Raw genomic sequence first — 22,079 nt, 5'->3', positions numbered from 1 at the left:
ACACTGTTTGCACTTCATATCACACACAAGAGAAATTTTATTTCTACCGTTACAAAAATTGCAGTCTTTACTGTGGAACTAAGTCGGTGAATGATAACAGCACTCGTTTCAATGTCTTGCAAGTGCTTCGGTGTGTTTCATTACTTAAAAAAAATCACAAAAAAATCCTTCAAATTAATCATCCAGTTGGCAGAGACAGGCAGCTCCCCGAAGAATCCAGTGCTTCGGCGGTTGAACGCTGTCCAGGTCCAGGAACATGACAAAGTTGGTCGAATGGCCGGTGGTGGACAGCACTCCGCGGCGTTCGCTCGTTTTGTAGATGGGACACTCGTACCGGTAGTACTGCGGAGTTCGCTTGCGTTCCCTGGGCGTTGGAGTCATGCAGACGATCGGCAGACTGTCGTACAGCACGCGTGGCAGTGACTCATCCAAACTCTTCTGCTCGCGGTTCCAGCGCGCTCCTTCCAGGTAGAGGCCCTGTGGGTTAGAGTCAGCAATGAACCAATTCGTAGAATAAGTTTTGTGTGTTCATGTAATGTTGTGTTGCCTGTTGTTACTCACATCGAATGCGACGAAATTTTTATCTTTCGCTCGACGCTCCTTTTAATGATGCATTGAATTTGTGTTAAAAATGTTAATAAATGTTTGTTTATAGTGTAGTGATGATAATTAATGCTATGAAACCAATTAGTCTAATCCAACTTACCCTCACAAAAGTGCCAATTTCCGCAAACAAGTGCGTCTTGTCCTCCACCTCGAAGGTAGACACCTCGAACGACATTACCAGGTCGTCGATGCGCATCTTGAAGTTGCGCGAATGGTTCTGCATGACCCCGGTCAGGAAGGACTGCGTAAAGTAGAACCCGCTCATCCAGTACACCTTGGGTTCGCCGTCGTCAATCCAGCGCTGGAAGAACTGCAAGCGCTGGACAAAGTCGTTCACGTAGCTTCCCAGCGGCTTCAGCGATGGGTAGCTCTTGGAAAGCCATGCCTGCGGAACTCGGCCGATGCTCATTGCTCGATACACCCGCTCCAGCTCCGGAATCATGCTAATCTGGCCCTGGATCGCGCGCTGCACATCGACCAGACTATGCTTGATGAAGCCGAGGAGACGGTTGAAGCGGATCAGCTCCTGGCGCAGCACGGTGTTCATCGAGTTGGTGTACATGATGGGGAACTTCTCCGCGGTAGATTCGATGTCGAACTGTTCCGGAAGCTTTTTCATGATTTCAGTACAAATGAGCAGCACCGGATCGATGTCCTGTTCGTCCTTGCTTCCGGTAGACTTTCCAGCGAGCAGCTGAGTTTGCGTGAGCAAAACTCGATTGAGTAACTGAGAAATAGTACTGTTAAGATTACAAGTTGATCTACATCTATCCCAATACCAACCGAATTAGTCTCTTCGATGTTTCTCGTAATATCAGCATTCTCATGCAGACCAAACACTTCCGGATGAGCTGTTAGTGGCAAAGTCGACAGATACTCCAGGGTTTCGTTACGGGTAGGACTGATCGGCACCTTGTAAATGCCCGACTCGGACAGTTTGAACGATTCCTGATCGACGGTCCTTTCGTTGTAAATTCGATCAAGCAGCGCCATCAACAGGCGACGATCTTTGTCGTCCGTGACCCGTCCGCCGTAGTTACACTCGCCAGTCAGATAGATGTGCCCTTCGAACGGAATGTACGAGTACTGATGCAGGAACTGATTCAGCTGCATCAATGAGATCTTCAAATCAGACTCGTTGAACTCGTACGCTATGTTCCAGCCAAGCGGTCCAAACTTGCAGCGCTCTTGGACAACCGCGTGGAAAAACACCAACGAAAAGACACCCCTGGTCCATACCCGCGCGGTGTCACCCTCGAACGCGTCGTCCAGGAAGTTTGTGTTGTTCAAGGGGTCCGACTGGTACGCTCGGATCATGTTCAGTTTCATGCCCTTGGGCGCTTCGTTGGTCATTTTGACGCTGTTTTGAAGGATTGACACCGGGAACTTCTTGCTTGGATAGGACGTGCACCAAAGTCGGTATTTGGGATGTACCTGCTCGTACAAGCTCGAGTCCATTACCAACTTCTCCAGTTCGTCCATGTAGGACTCTGCTACGTGACAGTTTTGCAGGACAACCCATTGGCCTAGCCTAATGGCATCCAAAATGGTTTTTGTTGCCTTGGGCCCTTGTCCTTGACCCAGTGAAATGACGCGACAATCATCGCCCATGTACTTGTCACCGGCGAAAAACAACAAGTTATCCATCGGGTCGGAACCTGGCGACAACATGAAAATCAGAGGGATTCGCGGTGAGCTGTCATCGTATGAAGTTCGCAGGTTGAACTGGGGAGGTTCGATGTAGGAATGGCCGATTTTCTGAATGATGAACTGCTGCAACGCTGGCACGACCTTATCCGGGCGTAAACATTTCAGTATGATGAGCTTCACCAAATCTTCACGCTCGTGGTACGGACTCGGAAGGGGAGCTTGCTCAGGCGCGCTCAAGTTGTAGAATTCCTTCCATTCGTCCAAACTTGCCGTGAAGGAGTCACGCAGTTTCTCAAGTGACTTGAGTGAGCTCGCTCGGACAAGGTCCGTCCATGCTTTATCGGTAAGCCATTCCGGGGCTGGATTTGGATAGGGGTTGTCTAGCGCTAATCCACCGGTCAATAGGAACGAAAGCTCTTGGTCGTCGATTTTGCCCTCTCCGCGTAGTATTCCCGAGCATAGAACGAAGGAGAACATGAGCTTGTCTTTCTCGAACAGCGATCGGCAGACGTTGTTATAGATTGCGTGGGTGAAGTAGTCAATCAGAAGCTGGAGCCGCTCGTCCAAGCTTTCCGATTTGGGCGTTTTGATGATCGTCTGCACGAAGATGTTCAAGAACCACGTCAGATTAAACTGGTACATCGGATCGATGTTTGCCAACTCGGTGGTGCAGAAGAAGAGAACTGCCGAATGTCGTGCAACCGGAATGTAGAGTTGCCGGGCGGCGTCGATTTCCGCTTCCGTAGCCACAGCGACCAGCTGTTTAGCCTGAATCTCTTCCGAAAGCTGTTTGCTGGAGGTCAATATGTTGATTGCATTCTCATCGTCCAGAATGTTTCCTTCCGATGAAGAAAGAACCTGCAGTATTTTCGCTTCAGCATTGTACAAAGCTTCCTGATTCTGGGCGGACTCGATGATGAGGGACTCTTTCTTCTCCTGCAAGTCGGGACGTTCCTGGATGATGACGGTTCCGAGCAGCTGCGATCGGAGTCCCTGCTCGGTGATCATAAAGTTCATCAGCGTCACCATCACCGCAATTTCCGGGAGGTAGTGGGGATTTCTCAGGTTAGTCGTTATGTAGAAGCGGAAATTTTCGTTGTATTCTATCAAACCATCACCGAACTTGATCAAGTTGGCACCTCGCTGCCGGAATATGTTCTTTTCCAGTATCGGGTTCAGACCGGAATCAATGATTTCGCCAACGTTCTCCAGCAGCACCGTGTAGCCATTGATCAAAGCATTTTCCACCGTACGCATGTAGTTCGGGTCCATCTGTTGGATGATCTTCAGGTTGTTTCCCTTCTCCATGTTCTTGACCCACTTGTTTGCCTGCCCTTCTGGATCGATCATCAGCGGCCAACGGCGAGCGTGCTTCACGATGATTCCATTTTCAACAGAGAAGTTATCCGTAGGCAGACCCCAATTGCACCAGCTTCGAGTCTCCATTGCGTTTCCCAGCGTTGCCTGTAGGGAAAACCTTTCCGAGCAAGGAATTTCCTTTTCCAGCGTTATTTTGTTCCATTCGCAGATGATGTTACTCCGGAACTCCGTGGAGAAACATCCCAGGTATGCAACGCAAGCGGCCGCTAGCAGCACATCGCCGATCACGTTCTCGAGCGACTTGTGCAAGCTACTGGCGCACTCGGACCAGCGTTTCTTCTCTCCTCCCAACCCACCGATGAGCTGTTCGGCGCGAATCAGTTTCTTTTCGCAACTGTCAATCTCGTCCTCCAATCGCTTTTTCTCTCGGGATTTTTCCGCGAAGAAATCGTTCAGCTTTTGCAGCTTGTCCAAGATCTCCTGCAGCTCGGCCCGTTTTGCGTTGAGCTTCTCCATCTGCATTGCGAGTTCCGCTTCAGCACCGGCCAGGGCCACCTTCTTGGGCGCGACAATCTTCGCAACTCGATCGTAAATTTCCATCGCGCGTACCCATCGACACAGTCCCTCACAGGCCATCGAAATGTTTTTGATCTTCTCCGGCACAAACTCACGATCGGCAATGTAGCTAAATAACACCGTGGCAGCTGTATTAAATCCGTTCAGAGCTGTCTGTAAAAGGTGACACACTTACCCATCCCGAATTTTCTTCATCACCGGTATCGGTATGTTGTCCTTGTCGAATGTTTTGAGACTGTCGAGAAATTTCAAATCTCCCAGCATCTTTTGCGAAGGTCCCCAGTAGTCTTCCGTTACTTTGCCAGCTGAAATTGATAGAATTCTACAGTTTAGTCAATGCATTTCACATAAGGTTAAGCGTGATTCACATGGATCCGTCTTGCGATCGGGCTTGATGCCCTTGATTACACAAACCGCTTCCAGCACCAGTTTCACTCCGGACGGTGGATTCTTCATCGATTTGACAACCGTAATGTCGGCCGGTTTGAGCGTATCCAGCGCCATGAGTGCTGCTTCAAGTGCTGGAACCGCTTCCTGCAGATCGCTTTCGCAGTCGTCCTTGATGGCCTGAGCCGAAGCGGCCGCCTCGTTGGCTGCCGTCTCGTCCGCTCCGACGATTTCCTTCTTCTTTTCCGCGTCGGCCGTTTCACGCTCGATGTTCACCATGATGCGTTCGGTCTCGTCGGAAGTCTGCTTCAGCTGTGGTTGCAAATCTTTTAACTGGTCCTGCATTACCGACACCTGGCCGGCAGCAAAGTCCAACTTTTCCAACCCGACCGTGTAGCGGTCTCGTTGTGAAATGATCTCCGAGTACTTTTTGAGGTACAGTGTGTTGAAGGAGCGCAGCATCTCCAGGTATGACGTTGGCGTGACATAGTTCTTTCTGCCCAGCTCTAGGAAGAATCGTTCCGAGTTTTCCACGACTCCACGGTTGAACACCATCACCAACTCGACCAGCTTCTTCTCCAGTCGGTTCAGCTTTCGAGTCTGTTTGTCTGCTTGTTCCTTTTCTTCTTGTTGCACAGACGTTGCAGACGGATCTGCCGATGGTGGCGTGTCTTGCTGGAGATCCATCGATCGTATAAAGTTTTCCGCGACCTTCTGCAGCGCATCGTCCGGCCACGAAGTGAACCAATCGATCGTACAGCAGTTGATCAGAGATGGATAGATGCGGACGCGCTTTTTGAACGAGTCCCCAATTGGAGAAAATGCTAGCGCAATGTGCAAGTTTTCACGAACTCTTTCGACGAAGAAATTGTACAGAGATAACGCTGTAGAGTCGATGGGTTTATTCGTTTGTCTGACGATGGTTTGCATCTGCTCCAAAATGACGGCTTTCTCTTCGGACTGGAACAGATTGGGAATATCTGCCGTGTTTAGCAACGAGTTGATATCTTCGACGAACGCTTCGTCTTTAGCCTGCGAGTCGTTGAACAAAAAGACGGTTGGCTTCCCTTCGTTGCCGGCATTCATGAGAAGCTTTTTCATGTCTTCGCGCCATTCGTTGATCGAGTAGCTACGGTTGACCTCCACCTGGAACACATCGGCATCGGCCATATTGGCAGCGAGTTTAACCGAACTGCGTCTTCCGGCTCCACCCAGGCCAACGAGCAACAAGTGTCCGCGTGGCATTTGCAAAACTCTTGAGATTCGTGAAATATGTTCGATGGCGAATCGGAACAGCACCAAGTTCATCGGTGACTTTGACCGTGAGTTGTACTCGCTCAGATAGAAGTTCATATTCTTCTCTAGTTTTGTCCAATTGTCCACCTCGTCGTACACTCGACTGACCGCGTCCGGTTCCATATAGTTTCCAAACAGCAAGTCACGCATGTGCTTATCCGTCACGCGTTTACCAGGCTCCAAGCGATCGCCGAAAGCCACTTCAAGCTTCATTCTGAGCTGACTGTTGGCCGCTTCATCAACCAGGCGCAACAGGATCTGCTTGTCCTGTTCGTCGATCAAGCGATCGTAAAACACGCGGTAAGTTTCGTGTGCCCACAGGCGTACAAGTTTCTCGGGATCTGGGAGTCGCTTCGCTGGTACCAGCACGATTCCTTGGTAGATTCTGGTAACATCTCGCAGAGAAAACAGATAATGTGACTTTGCAGGTGTTGGGAGGAAGTTCTCGATCGCACCACGGTACACGGAGATGACAGCCTGGCTGAGATTTTTGCACAAGCGAGACACTGTTTCGGGATATCCTTTCGCAAAGTGCCACTCTCCTATCGATGAGAATATTCTTGACAAGGTGGAATCTTCGAACGAATCTACGGACACAACAAACGTATGTCGGTACAGGCGTTGTGGTATACAATTACTACCACCGAGCAGGCCCATGGCACCTACAAACAGCAGGTCGATCAGTTCTATCTTGGATGTATCCCGCAGGTCGGACCAAGTCTTGTGATCTAGCCACTGTCGGATCAACTCAAGCGGTGGTTGCGATCCGTACTCGTCCCGGGCAGGCATCGCGACGTCGTCGATGAAGTTAACGCACTGCTTGCCAACGGGTGGACCAAAAACGCCCTTCCGGCGACGATCGAGCTTGGACATGATGGTGTCCTGCATCTGCTGGGCAGTGCTGCGCGCCGAACAGTTGATTATGTTGGAGATGAACTTTGCCTTCGGCAGTTCGCGTATGTAGTTTGCGATGGTAGCGCTTTTGCCGGTACCCGTAGGACCTATCAGAAGAATGGGCATACCGGCGGAAACACACTTTTCCGTCCAATACAGAATGTAGCCGGTTTCCTTGGTCGGAATCATGAGCTCCGAAACGATACAGGACTCTGGTAGGGACAGCTCCTCCGACTTTAACCACGGCCACCAGGTCTCGTGTTCGTCGAAGCGGTAATCGAGGAAGTTCATCTTCTCCGGGTACATTTGACCCCGGTTCAGGGTGAAGTGCTTGGGCTTGGGGTGATCCTCGTTAGCTCCGTAGAGAATTTTCCGCAGAAGAGGATCGATCATCTTGCGAGCCTCAACCGTTACAGCGGAAAAGTAAGCCCAAGCCCAGCAGAACAGGAAAACCTGCTGGAACCATATCTGGTTGTAGTTGTTTGTGCGCGACAGAAATATTGAAAAGAACTTGGATAACATCTGAAATGAAAAAAAGTGAGAAAACAAGAACTTCCAGCATAACTGGTAATTCTTGCAGAATAGTGGTGCATTTCCGAAATTTTGAGAACACTTCCGAACGTCCGAAGCCACTCCAGTGCGGGCGGTATGAGCCATTCAGCCAGTTGCTCGTAAACTCCAATGTTGATCTCGCTGACGTTTTTCTCCTCCAGGTAGAGCAGGTATGACTTGTGCAAAGCTACCCACCCGAGCTGCGATGGTTCCATGTAGATCATACCGCATCTGGACAATAGATAGTCTTTTAGTATCCGTTAGGCAACATAACATCAAGAAACAATACCGAGACACAGTGGCAGGTGATGCTTGTTCAAGATCAACCGGTTCAAACATCAAGTTCATCAATTTGGTCATTTGGATAATTTCGCCAGACATCAGGCAAAGCTTTTTGTTGTCATCTGAAAATATTTCACAAATGTGTTCAACTGAATTTTCAAATATCCTTCATTTCAATTACCCAAAACGGTGTTCAAATTCTCGATCCAAACCGCGTCCACCGGTCCATCAAAGACAATCCATTGCCGTTCGAGGCTACCCGTGTAGACCATCTCGCGGAAGGTGTTGGCCAGCACTCCGTCGGTCCACTCGTGCGACGCCGGATCGAAGCTTCCGTACAGCTGACCCATCGAAATGGCCTTCGGGTTGATGATGCGGTACGAAACGCCCTGCTCCTCGGAAGCGACACCCTTTTCCTTGCGTAGCTCTTTCAGCGTTTCCGCTAGTATCTGGTACGCCGTTGTCTTACCACCCATGGAATCGCCCACGATCATGAGACCGTGCCGCACCAGCAGCATTTCGTAGATCTGCATGACCTTCTCGATGAACCAGGGAGTTGGCTGCAGCTTGCGCTTCACCAGCTCGATCAGCAACAATCGTACGATGTCTTCGCGAGCAGGCTAAATCAATCGTTTTGTTAGGAGTGGACATAGCGGACAAATAGTATGAAGACTTACCGGAGGTAACTCCACGCCAGGGAATAGATCTTTGTAGATTCCTTCAAACAGTGGGATGTCTTGTTGCAAGAACTTGGGAAGGTTCACGTCAATTATCGCACGCAGCACAATTTGAGCTTCCGAGAGTTCCGGATGCGATCGTCTGAGTGCTCCAGCTGCCGTTAGAACCGACTTTACTGCTCGCATACCATAATCGTAGTGGGATTGGGACGACAGTTGCTCAGAGCATAGCTTGTAAGTGTGTACGATCTTTTGGGCTAGAACTCGAGCATCATCAAAACCATTGGAATACAACGTAATTTCACCGATCATGGCATAATCAGGAACCATCATGGCCACAGTTCGGAACAGGACCTTCAGATTATCTGGTAGCTCTGTTCGGCCAGCGTATCCGGGATTCATGGTAATGAAGATGTTGCAGGTGGAGTCTAACTTTAGCGTTGTTTCTTCAAAGATGAACTTGACCACCTTTCCAGCGATGGCTCGCTGTATGGTTAATATTTGCTGTGCAACCACCGACAACACTTCCAACTCAATGCGGTTGAACTCGTCAAAACACGCCCATGAACCGGATTGGGCCAGACCTTTGAAGAATTTTCCGAGGGCCTTGTAGTCTAAACCGTCCGAACAATTGAAGACCACACACTTCTTGGCAACCGCCTTGGCGAGATCCTTGCAGGTTTCGGTTTTACCCGTTCCTGCTGGACCTTCTGGCGCGCCACCAAGGTTAAGCTTGAACGCTCCCATTAGAGTTCGGAAGCAACGATCAGTTAACGGTGTGGTCACCAGTCGTCCCGTATTTCCGAGATATTCCATGCCATATTTGAGCTCTGTCGAAACCATGCTGCACGCAACATAGCTCTGCTTATCGTCGTCGTCAATCTTCCAGTAGTACCGGAGTTGCGAGAACCAGTTGAAGTCACCGGTGTCGGATATCTTCTTGCTTATTAGCAGGTCAATTATGTCGCGGCCTAAAAAAATACAAAACATATTTGAATAGAATGATTAAATGACAAAACAGTAAATTGCAAGCAACCATGAACATCCACCACGATCAATGCTTCGATGGTGATCGTTGCACCGGTGCTGAGGTCTCCCCTGACCAACTCGACCAGTTCGCCGATTTGTGCAGTACACTTGCGGGAGTAATCCTCCAGCTTGGCATCTTTGATGGCCTCTTCCGCTTCCTCGGTCCATTTCAAGCAGGACACTACTTGGACGACCTGACCGGGCCAGTTCAGTACCCACACCTTGCGGGCATCCTTGAAGTACGAGTCGTACGACTGCCAAATCTGCTCCTTGACACTTTCCAACATAACCGTTTCGACCTCCTTGAGCCACTTCTCAACGAGGCCGTTTGCCATAGCTGGATTTATCTTCCTCGTGCATGGGATCTGCTCCTTCTCGGCTGATGTGAACGCCGTAATTTCCATTTGCGCATCAAACTGCAGGAAATGGATGCCTTCGAAGCACTTCTTCATGTGAGGCTGCACGCGCATCGGATCTTTCGTTTCGGAAAGAATCTCCAGCAGCTCGTCGTTCGAGAGGAAGAAGAAGCGGGCAAAGAACAGCCGTTTCTTCTCCAGGTACAGGTTCAAGCCCCGCTGGATGTCTTCAAGGTCTTTGAACGCATTTCTCAACACGTTCAGCAGGTCCGGATAGTCGGTGGCCTGGATGACGTGGGGGTCGGACAGTGTGTGGCGCATAACTTTGCGGAACTGCTTGTCGACGGTTTTAAAGTGTCGTCCTTCGGTTGGCATTTGTCGCATAATGTCTTCGGAACTGAAGATCGGTTCCAGGTACATCCACGTGGCTTGCACTTGAAGCCAACTATCGATGATGTCCTGCATGGAAATGAGCTTGTCCTCCCAGTTTGTGGCCTTCGTTCCAAGCGCCGCGATGTACGGTGATCCTCGCATGGCTTGTGCTTTGAGGATGTGATCGTCCAGTAAGGTTTGGATGTCGTCAACCGACGACAGAATAGACATGTCGGAGTCGCGATACGAAGCGCACACAAACTTGACGTCCATCCATTCTTCCTGCATGTTGACTAGCTGAATGTTCAGTTCGTACTCTTTGCCGGCAGCGTTGGAGATTTCTTCCAGACGATTCAGGATCTTCATGATGTCGATGTCCACCATCAAGCCCAACGAGTGCTGAACTTCGGGGTTCACTTCTTGGCCGAGTTCGCTCGATATCTGCGCCCAGTGCCGCTCGCAAAGACCTTGTCTACAGATGGCTTCCAGCACCGGAAGGTACACTTTGAACTTGTCGATCTTCATGCGGATTTGCTCGGCAACCCGTTTCGCTTGTGGACTACCCGCCAGCTCTTTCAGCAGTACGGTGATGGAATTGAACATTTCCTCCACGGCGGAACTAATAACCGAAGCGTCCAGTTCCTTGAATGAGCCAAAGTACCACACCTCGTGGCAGGAATCAAACTTGTACGCCGTGTGCCAGAGTTTCTCGATGGGGGCCATTTTGTCAATCATCTCGTTCAACGCCGGGAAGAAGGACACTTCGATCTGGAGCAAATTTTCGTCCTGGTTGATCTCCCTAGCTTCTTTGCTGCATTTCTGAAACGAGACAAGATCAAAGGCGACATGAATCGAAGGTTGACAGCGTACAAAAACACAATACCTCCAGGATCAACATCAAACCGTTCACAGTTTCGACCTTCTCCCGCAAGTCGTCCAGCGAGAGCATTTCGCGAATCTCGCGCGTCCGGAAGTGGTCCATTTTTTTCTTTTCCGTGCTCAGATACATATCGAATTTGACGCGCCGTTCGCGTATTGCCGTTTCCAGATTTTCACGTACCACCGCCAGACGGGCACCGCTGAGATCAAGCACTTTCTCCAGCTCCTGCGGCCAAAGAAACAGACGCGAGTTCAGATTGATATCTTCCTCTGGAAAAATAAAGCCCAACATCAGTAGGGTGTAACGATCTCGGACCAATTCGGGATTTCGCATATTACGGTCGAGTATGGCGTAGGTCAGGAGGAAGAGAACGCGCTGCGCGACATGCTTGATCTCGGTCTTTAGCTGGTACATGCGCTCTTCGCGGCACTGCGTCAGATAATTTTGAAGCGCGACCACTTCCGGAGTCTCTTTCGGACGCTCGCCGGCGTGCAGGGACATGTCCTCGAACTCGTCACAGATTCTGCAAGGGTCGTCATGTTTAGTGTTAGCTGAAGTTGCGGGTTCTGGTTCACCTCTCACCTTCGGTTCTCGACCTGGTTCAGCGTTATGAAATAGTTGATGACAAATGCCTTCAGTTCTTTCACGAGATTTTCGAGAACACGGTTCAACCGACTGTTGTCCAACATGAACAGGTTTAGTGGGATAAAGTCACGCAGGAAGTAGATGCCGTGAAGTAGTTCGGTAAATTTGTCCACCAGGTCTTTGAAAATGTCCAGTGAAGGGAGGTCTCGCTGGGAGAAGATGCTTTCGGTGATGGCTTTCATTTTGTTGGCCAATACGGGAAAATAGTACTCATACATCGGGTACAAATATATTGTCGGGCCCGTTTGGTTGGCAATCACAATACTTTTTACCCTTTCGTACAATTTTTCCATATCGGCGTTGTCGTCCCGCAGGTAGTGCAGGTAGCCAAGCTGTTTCTTGTCCTGTGTCAAGTAGTATTCCAGTCGGGGAATCTTGTATCCTACTTTTAGTATTTTTACCAAATAGCTTTTGAACAGGTCGGGTAGTTCTTCCATGTACGGATAGATGATGATCTTTCCGCTACTCTTCATGATGAACGAGGTTCTACGTTCGTCAACGCCTTCCGTCATAGGGTCGTCAGTGGATTCTGAAGTCAGCAAGCTAGGATCGTCATCGTCCGCTTCGTACAGTGAAAGGTCACTCTTTTCGGTATTTTTCTCAATTTCTGTATCTGGTTTACCCACGACGGTAACGGTCAGTGTCATGAATGGTTTCATTTTCAGCTTTGGTGCGTTGGTTCCGTCGGCAGTGTCACCCCCGCGGTACACTTCCAACGTGTCCACCAGGTTGTCCAGGCTCTTCTTGATGAGTCCTTGCAGATGGTACGATGTCAGCGCATGAATACAGTTGAAGAAAATCGTTCCCCGACCTCCGTGCGTTGAGTTACGTGGAACTAGGTCTCTCCAATATTTTCGCATGACATCGACCAGGTCGGCAACACGTGGCATCCAGTCGTTGACTAGAATCTGCAAATTTTTAAAACGTTACAAACTTTGACACACCCGATCAGATCAAAGCGCTCTCACGTCTCTCGTGATACGGCAGCTGTTGTGAATCGTTTCGGTGATCTTGTCGGCATGCATGGGAATGTCCGTACTGTAGAACTTGGCCGGATCGACCACCAGCAGGTTGCCGTACAGCTTGTGCCAGAGCATGTTGATGGCTTGCAGGACCGGATGGTTAATCATGAGTACCTCCTCCAGTCGATTCTTGGCAATCTGGATCGAGCACTTCCAGGGCACGGGAGCGATCAAGGTGCAGACGGGAAATTCGGGCGGTTCAACTGCCAGCTGCAGCCGCTTGCGTTCGTCCTCCGAGCGGAGAATGTAGCGCAGGAAGGATCGTTTGACGTGATACCGGTAGTCCTCCTGTAGGTCCATCAGCAAAATCACGAGATAAACGGCCTGATCGCGGTGCACGTTGTGTTCGGGATCAAACAGGTAGTCCAGCAAAATGACCTCCGGGTGGATGTTTGGCCATAGTTTCTCCTCCTCCAGGATAAACTTGTACGCCTGCTTGAGGTACGCAATTCGGTCGTCGATTTTCGGGAGGATTTTCTTAATCAAATGCGACGGGTAGTGTTCGATCTTCTCGACCGCAAGGTCGTCCAGCACGTTGAGGGTGCGCTGGCGCATTTCCGCATCGAAATCGGCTACGGCCGCGGTGTAACGTTTCTCGTACTTTTCCAGAATCTTCTGCTTCTGGTCATCGGGATGGGTGGGTAGTAGGGCTTGGAGATACTTGAGCTTTCTGGAGTTTTATTTTGAGGATTTTTGTAATGATTGAAAATGTTTTTAGATTAAAATGTAACTGGAGATGGTAGTAACTGGAAAAATGTGGAAGTTCGGGAAACTTCGAGCTATATTATTTTGTTTTGTACTAATCTCATATTTATATTGTTAAATGTTTATATGAAAAGGGCAAACCTTCATCATCATTCCGATAAGGGAATCGAACTCACGGTCTCTGGGTCGAAAATCCAGTACAGTATTTTGAAGTCTTAACGCTACGTTGCACATCATTCAGAATCTAGTGGACCCACATTTTAGTTAAACTTATTTTAGTATTTAAACAAACTCGTTATAATTTTGGATTCATACCATGAAGTCTAAAAAGGATTTACACAAAATTGCACTAATTTAAAAATTAGATTGTTTGAGGATTGGGTCCATAAATATAACAGTTTTGGAAGAAGAAGGCAACAAGTTCTCGGGTAATTGAGTACCACCTTTACCCGATTGTTTGCTTTGAGAATAATGTTTTACTATTATAAAATAATAACCTTCTATTTGAAATAAACGGAATGTGTCTCTACAGCAGCATCCGATTGCATGCCTTGAGAATAAAATCTCATCATTTAAAAAAGTATCATGAAAATGATCACAACGCTTGCTTAGAGCATATTCAAGACTTCCCAAAAACCGCCCAACTCTCAGCAAAATATATTTGGGGATACTGTGGAGATTTTCCCTTATCCTCTTAAAAAGTTGAACACCACCACTTTCTGTCTTCCAAATCCCTTCCCTTATCCATGATGCGCGGTAGAGATGGGAGCGGCCGGCAGTTTTTTATTTTTTTTCCAATTTTCAACGATTGATTACATGTTTTGTGTTTTCATTTGATTTCAATTGATAATTGAAAAACATATTTTTGACTGTTTTAGTATCAGTTCGATATCAGTTTCTCTCTCTTATTAAATTCAAATACTTACAAACTTTCGTCAGACTTGAGCTTCTTAATGAACTGCTCATTACTGAGCCGCTTTCGTTTGACCTTCGCGGTGTAGACACAGTGTTTGTTTCTTGATGAGGATGATGAAGTCGACGTGCACTAATTGAGGGCGGTGTGGTGAATTAAAACCAAATTAGAAGGGAAAACAATAAAAAAAAGAACACTCACAAATTGCGGTCGCCGGGCCTGTTCCTCCTTTTGCTGGCGGCGCTTTTCCGCCTCGCGGATACTTTTCGCAATCATCCGGTCCAGATGGCGCTGGATCCGCAGCAGCGCCTCGTCGTTCTCTTCCGGGGTGCGGTACGCAAACTCATCAAAGTGAAACTTTTTCGGGCGCTTCTTGTGGCGTAACGCCGGCAGCTTGCGGCGGCCATCTTGGCTAGCGCGTCCGTACCGGCGGAAAAACTCATTTCCCATCAGGACGGGCCGGGTGAGCGCCAGGTCGTGGAAAATTTTCAACCGCAGATCCTTGTACAGGCGGACCAGCTTGGTGGTCACTTCCGGGAGGCTCTTTTCCAACGGGGACGACGACGAGGGCCCCGAAACGCGATACTCGGGACTTTCGGTGGAGGAAAGTTTCTCCGGAAGTAGCAGCTCGCGCAACCCATGGCCATCGCCGCGAGGATTTCGGTGCAGGCTGTAGTCCTTGCTAAAGCAGGCCGGCTTTACAACGTTGATTTTCGCTGCAAATTAAATTTATTTTCGAATCAATAGTTCACCGAACCCGTTCACCTTTGACCCAATTTACATATCTGTTCCTCGATGAAGTTCCGGGCAGGATCCAGTGGTAATTCGTCCTCCTTGTACACGAACTTATAAAACGGCACATCCTCTATGTGCCGTTTGGCTTTTGGTTTAACTTTTTTAACTTTTCGCAGCATTTTTCACGATTTTTTCACAAACCGGTTGGAAAAGCCGACTTTTCCGACATTTTCCGGTGAAGCGAGTGAAAATTTGACAATATTGTTGAGCGCCAATAAACGGCATCGTGGTAGCCACGACAATGGTTACCGGGGACAATCGATCGACCACGTGGTCATGTTTTGGCCACCTGTTGAGCTCAATCGTACAGGTGTGTTGTGACACGTGTTGAGCCGCGATAGTGCAACAGGTAATTTGTTTATATTTTGTAAACAAGAATTTCTGGCTACAGGTAATTTGTTTATGTTTTGTAAACAAGAATTGCTTCCATTTGGTGGTAAACAAATATCAACCGGTGTGTTTTGGAGATATGACCACGCGGCATTAAAGTTGGATCACCAGGATAACTTTGAGCAACAAGTTTTAATTTGGGTAGAAATCGTTGTTGCAAACATGTGTAAACATTCCAATGCCCAAGGCTCCAAAAAAGTTGGAACGGTAACTTCATATCGCTGGTTCTTGGGCATAACTCACCCAATCAAGATGATTCTTTTTTTTCCAGCGATTTGTTAGGATGTCTCGATGATCCTAGAATTTTGTAGAACCCAATTTGATGAAATCGCCAAAAGTTACGCGGAGGCAGTCGTTTAAAAAAAAGATTTGATCAAATTGAGATCTGCAAAGTACTAGGATCATCGAGACATCGTTTGCTGTGGGTTTAGACTGGGTAAATCTTGATAACCGCAAAAAAAACCCTTGTTCAGTGATTTTGAATATTTCTTGTTTACCAAAGCACTACAAAAGGTTGTTTATAAAATTTGATAGTACAGTCTAGACTCGAATATCTGAAGAACGTACACTGAAAAATTTCACTTCTGATAACAGAATCACGAGAAATTGGTAATTTTTGTTTATTTGACCCCCCAAAATGCTCTAAGCAGTGTTGGAAATTCAAAATTCAATATGGTGGCCAAATTGGCGATGATGAAATATTGAGAAAATGCATTTGGTAATGTAAGGGTGGATTTTCATGGATTTTTCGATGACCGACATCGAAAGCGGCTTTCGATGCTCGTGGTTAAATTTGGTCGAAAACTCATATTTTTCGACCAAGTTAAGTGGTAAAATAGTTTAGATTGATTGTTCATGGCAGTACGAACAATAAAAACAAATACTAATTGCCGGAAAGCCCCGAAAATGTGATTTTCCGACTTTTGATTTTCGATGCACGAGCATCGTAAGATGACCGACATCGAAAGCATAGTCACTACCATGCTTTGCTAAAATGTCAGTGCATCGTAGTTCGATGCCTGTCCTGTCAGCCATATTGCTGCCGCGACACCACGGACACAAACCAAATAACGCTGTGAAATATTTCCGTGAATATTTCAAGCAGGCAAGCGTTTCAAGCGTTTTGTGGCAAACACATGAGATTTTTCCGATGCCAAAATGGCAACAATGGAATCGGCTGATGTTGATGTCGACAAAGTTTTGAAAAGAGGCGATAGGCTACCTCAAATTATTTTAAAGTGGGTTTTTACGTTTTCAAATAACAAGAAAGAATTTTGATTTTATTTCACAGCATGAAATGTATGTAATTCAAGGAAAATGTTGATTGCCACCTATGATACGAGTGTTTCCCATAAACATAGAACATTTTTAAACAGTACGCTAGATCAAAGTGTGTACGGTTTACCATGCACGGAAAGTTGAAAACATGGAAAAATTAGATTTTTTCATATTTATTTTTATGGAATAAAGATTTAATAATTGCATCATAGTTCTGGCTGAAGGTTAGAAGGGTGGGAGAAATTAAGAAGAAAAGCAAGTAATGGAATGGAATTGATGTTATTTATGAAAGCAGGAATGTGTAGTCGTGATTAGAGTTATTGGAGTCGGGTGATTTTCGTAGCTAGAGTTGTAGCTAAAACCGTCAAATTCTTAAAAACCGAAGTGGTAGTTGACATATTTTGGACAGCCCCCAAACCGTAAAGAAATAAAGAAATAAAGATATTAAGATATTAAGATATTAAGAAATTAAGAAAAAGAAATTAAGAAATTAAGAAAAAGAAATGAAGAAATTAAGAAATTAAGAAATTAAGAAATTAAGAAATTAAGAAATTAAGAAATTAAGAAATTAAGAAATTAAGAAATTAAGAAATTAAGATATTAAGAAATTCAGAAATTCAGAAATTAAGAAATTAAGAAATTAAGAAATTAAGAAATTAAGAAATTAAGAAATTAAGAAATTAAGAAATTAAGAAATTAAGAAATTAAGAAATTAAGAAATTAAGAAATTAAGAAATTAAGAAATTAAGAAATTAAGAAATTAAGAAATTAAGAAATTAAGAAATTAAGAAATTAAGAAATTAAGAAATTAAGAAATTAAGAAATTAAGAAATTAAGAAATTAAGAAATTAAGAAATTAAGAAATTAAGAAATTAAGAAATTAAGAAATTAAGAAATTAAGAAATTAAGAAATTAAGAAATTAAGAAATTAAGAAATTAAGAAATTAAGAAATTAAGAAATTAAAAAATTAAGAAATTAAGAAATTAAGAAATTAAGAAATTAAGAAAATAAGAAATTAAGATATTAAGAAATTCAGAAATTCAGAAATTCAGAAATTAAGAAATTAAGAAATTAAGAAATTAAGAAATTAAGAAATTAAGAAATTAAGAAATTAAGAAATTAAGAAATTAAGAAATTAAGAAATTAAGAAATTAAGAAATTAAGAAATTAAGAAATTAAGAAATTAAGAAATTAAGAAATTAAGAAATTAAGAAATTAAGAAATTAAGAAATTAAGAAATTAAGAAATTAAGAAATTAAGAAATTAAGAAATTAAGAAATTAAGAAATTAAGAAATTAAGAAATTAAGAAATTAAGAAATTAAGAAATTAAGAAATTAAGAAATTAAGAAATTAAGAAATTAAGAAATTAAGAAATTAAGAAATTAAGAAATTAAGAAATTAAAAAATTAAGAAATTAAGAAATTAAGAAATTAAGAAATTAAGAAAATAAGAAATTAAGATATTAAGAAATTCAGAAATTCAGAAATTCAGAAATTAAGAAATTAAGAAATTAAGAAATTAAGAAATTAAGAAATTAAGAAATTAAGAAATTAAGAAATTAAGAAATTAAGAAATTAAGAAATTAAGAAATTAAGAAATTAAAAAATTAGGAAATTAACAAATTAACAAATTAACAAATTTAGAAAAAAAATCAGAATTTGTTAATTTGTAAATTTCTTAAGTTCATAATTTCAATATTTCTTAATTTCTAAATTTCTTAAGTTCATAATCTCAAAATTTCTTTATTTCAAAATTTCAGAATTTCAGAATTTCAGAATTTCAGAATTTCAGAATTTCAGAATTACAGAATTTCAGAATTTCAGAATTTCAGAATTTCAGAATTTCAGAATTTCAGAATTTCAGAATTTCAGAATTTCAGAATTTCAGAATTTCAGAATTTCAGAATTTCAGAATTTCAGAATTTCATAATTTCATAATTTCAGTATTTCAGAATTTCAGAATTATAGAATTTCAGAATTATAGAATTTCAGAATTTTAGAATTTCAGAATTTCAGAATTTCAGAATTTCAGAATTTTAGAATTTCAGAATTTCAGAATTTCAGAATTTCAGAATTTCAGAATTTCAGAATTTCTGAATTTCTGAATTTCTGAATTTCTGAATTTCTGAATTTCTGAATTTCTGAATTTCTGAATTTCTGAATTTCTGAATTTCTGAATTTCTGAATATCTGAATATCTGAATTTCTGAATTTCTGAATTTCTGAATTTCTGAATTTCTGAATTTCTGAATTTCTGAATTTCTGAATTTCTGAATTTCTGAATTTCTGAATTTCTGAATTTCTGAATTTCTGAATTTCTGAATTTCTGAATTTCTGAATTTCTGAATTTCTGAATTTCTGAATTTCTGAATTTCTGAATTTCTGAATTTCTGAATTTCTGAATTTTTGAATTTTTGAATTTCTGAATTTCTGAATTTCTGAATTTCTGAATTTCTGAATTTCTGAATTTCTGAATTTCTGAATTTCTGAATTTCTGAATTTCTGAATTTCTGAATTTCTGAATTTCTGAATTTCTGAATTTCTGAATTTTTGAATTTCTGAATTTCTGAATTTCTGAATTTCTGAATTTATGAATTTCTGAATTTCTGAATTTCTGAATTTCTGAATTTCTGAATTTCTGAATTTCTGAATTTCTGAATTTCTGAATTTCTGAATTTCTGAATTTCTGAATTTCTGAATTTCTGAATTTTTGAATTTCTGGATTTCTGAATTTCTGAATTTCTGAATTTCTGAATTTCTGAATTTCGGAATTTCGGAATTTCGGAATTTCGGAATTTCGGAATTTCGGAATTTCGGAATTTCGGAATTTCTGACCTTCTGAATTTCTGAATTTCTGAATTTCTAATTTCTGAATTTCTGAATTTCTGAATTTGTCAATTTTCTCAATATCAATTGGCTCCATCTATCAATTATTTTTCAGTCCCTTCAAATAGCATACTTTGATTTTTCGATCTATAATTAGATACTTCCCGTTCTCGCCGGTCTTATTTTGGTCTATTTTGTCGTGCTCTACTAAATGCTGCCAAACATTATTAATATTAATATTATTTTGTGCTATCCGGAAATAAATTTTGAATGGTTCTAAATAAAAGTTCCCCTGCATTTGTCTAAAATTTTTATCTTTGGTTTTTCCGTGCACGTGTTGCTTTGTGTTGACGTTTCCCCAAGCGTTTCTCTCCCATTTTCTACCGTTCCTTCTTGAAACGCTTGCGGGCAAAATGGCGGTCTGCCCGTTATTTAGGTTTGAGTTATAGCTAAGTCATAACGCCATCCAAGAGCATCGTAAAAATTTCGATGCTCGTGCTTACGATGTCGTTGCATGATCCATGAAAATCCAGCCTAACAGGCACTCAACCATTCAAATTTGACAAAAAAATGATGTTATAGATAAGTGAGAAAATAAAACAAATGGAAAAGCCCCTTTTTGGCTATGATAAGAAATCTTCGGATTATCCAACTTCGGATAATCGAAACTTCGGATAGCTGAGTCTGGACTGTATAAAGCATCACAAAATAATTGCAGATTGCAGATGTTTCCAAATATTTGGTTTTGCAATATTTTCAATGCATCTAACGAGTTTAGCAATTGAAGTTGAAAAGTTGATATGGAACCAATTGTTTTTTTTTTATAAAAGCTATGAAATATTAAATAGTTTAGCTTCATGAAATATGCGCCACAAGTGGTTTATGATATTAAATAAAAAATTTCACGTGATTCAAACGCAGTCCAGCAGAAGGTGGGTCAAGCAATAGGTGTTTCATTCACTGCTCGCGTGGAGTTGTTCGATTCCGCTGCGATAAAGAGGGGTATTTTCTTGCGAGAAATATTGCGTACAACATTGAATGCTGTTTGTTATCCATTAGTTAAACGCTGTGCCATCTACATTTGAAGTGGCCAATGAATGGTGGTGTATGTGTCTACAAAGATAAGAAGACGGCCTCTGCCTTTATGGGCTATCTACAACCACTTAGCTTAGAACATCTAAGTAGAGTAAAACAGATAATTTACTTAGGAAAGTACATGACTTACGGCCGCCATCAACAATCAACATAGAAAATATGCTGGGCTGAAATACGTTGCTTTGCAGTTGTTTGTTTACCTTTGATATGGAAATGTCAACTTACCGTAGATTTTTAAATATTCCAAACCACACTTCAAGATTCTAATTTGATAACTTCTCCATTGTAGAAGATCAGATTCATTTCCATTAATTCAAATTCCTAAGCTAAGTACAAGGCCATTACTCTGGCATTCTTTGAATTATCTGGCAACCTGGTGCTGATAAAAAGATCGATTTACATTTTTTTTTGGTTGTTTGTTTAGTCAGTTATTATTTCAATCTCATACTCGATTTATTCGAATTCCGATGTTATTATTTTCAACTTGAATTATTGAAATATTAAAAAAAAAAAAATATGTAAAATATGAGCAATTCTGTGAGATTTTGGTCTTTCATTTTCTTCTGTATTTTTTAAACCGGCTGAAACTTTGTTGATTCCTTCGGTATGCCTTAAGAAGTCATTTTACATCATTAAATTGTCCATATACTTTTCCATGCAAATTTGGCAGCTGTCCATACAAAAATGATATATGAAAATTCATAAATCTGTATCTTTTGAAGATATTTTTGGATCGATTTGGTGTCTTCGGCAAAGTTGTAGATATGGATGAGGACAACTCTAAAAGAAATGATACACGAAAAAAATTGGTGATTTTTTATTTTACTTTTTGTCACGAAATCTTGATTTGACAAAAAACACTATTTTTATTTTTTTATTTTCTGATATGTTTTAGGGGACATCAAATGTCAACTTTTTATCAATTTCCAGAATGGGCAAAAAATCCTTGACCGAGTTATACATTTTTGAATGAAAACTGTGTTTTCAAAAAAATCGAAATACTGGTCTCAACAATTTCTCAACTTCATTTTTCGATGTAAAATCAAATTTGCAATTAAAAAGTACTATAGCGAAATTTTGATTAAGTGCAAAGTTTTCAAGTTAAAGCTTTTTTTTCAGATAACTTTTTGAATACAGTCGAGGTTTTTTTTAAATAAGTAAAAAGGGTGTAATATGGAATGTTTGGCCCTTTTGAAATGCCGTTCTTGATTAAAAAATGAAAATACTTTTTTCGGAAAGATCAGAAATTTTCACGAATGTTTCTTAGGCTGGTACAAATTTTATTTAATGTTTTTGTCCCCCCCCCCTTCAATATTTGTCCGAAATATCAGGGGGCGAAAATTTTTTTTTTCAAAATACTTCAATGTTTTTATGATAATTTAAGTGCAATTAGTTAAAATCAATTTAAAATTAATTCCCCTGCGTTTAGAATCATTTTTAGCATGTTTGGGTTGATTTAAAAATCTTTTGAATTTTTGAATATTTTCGATGTCTACTATCACTAAAGTTATTTTTTTTGGCTAAAATTTTTGT

At 42.6% G+C, this 22,079-nt stretch overlaps 1 protein-coding gene across 2 annotated transcripts; it reads right to left on the bottom strand.

Moving 5' to 3' along the window:
• Positions 1-6: 6 nt before the first annotated feature.
• On the bottom strand, positions 7-15,126 carry LOC6044683 (dynein heavy chain 3, axonemal). 2 transcript variants are annotated; one of them, XM_038262837.1, is made up of 18 exons: positions 14,944-15,126; positions 14,364-14,878; positions 14,176-14,294; positions 12,491-13,214; positions 11,460-12,430; positions 11,216-11,400; positions 10,881-11,146; positions 9,277-10,816; positions 8,241-9,211; positions 7,745-8,183; positions 7,571-7,685; positions 7,308-7,512; positions 4,521-7,251; positions 4,328-4,457; positions 1,390-4,261; positions 707-1,333; positions 562-600; positions 7-477 (listed from the first exon to the last, which is right to left on the bottom strand). In XM_038262837.1, exons 1-18 carry the CDS (start codon positions 15,074-15,076, stop codon positions 175-177), a joined length of 12,885 nt encoding a protein of 4,294 aa, XP_038118765.1. In that variant the 5' UTR covers positions 15,077-15,126; the 3' UTR covers positions 7-174. The 2 variants fall into 2 exon arrangements, with proteins under 2 accessions (XP_038118765.1, XP_038118764.1); XM_038262836.1 differs by having other exon boundaries at positions 10,881-11,400.
• Positions 15,127-22,079: the final 6,953 nt, after the last annotated feature.

The sequence above is a fragment of the Culex quinquefasciatus genome, chromosome 3 (genome assembly GCF_015732765.1).
Source record: "Culex quinquefasciatus strain JHB chromosome 3, VPISU_Cqui_1.0_pri_paternal, whole genome shotgun sequence".
Taxonomy (NCBI): Eukaryota; Metazoa; Arthropoda; class Insecta; order Diptera; family Culicidae; genus Culex; species Culex quinquefasciatus.
The sequence above is the reverse complement of the archived record's forward strand: the minus strand, read 5'-3'. Positions and strand labels throughout refer to the sequence as shown.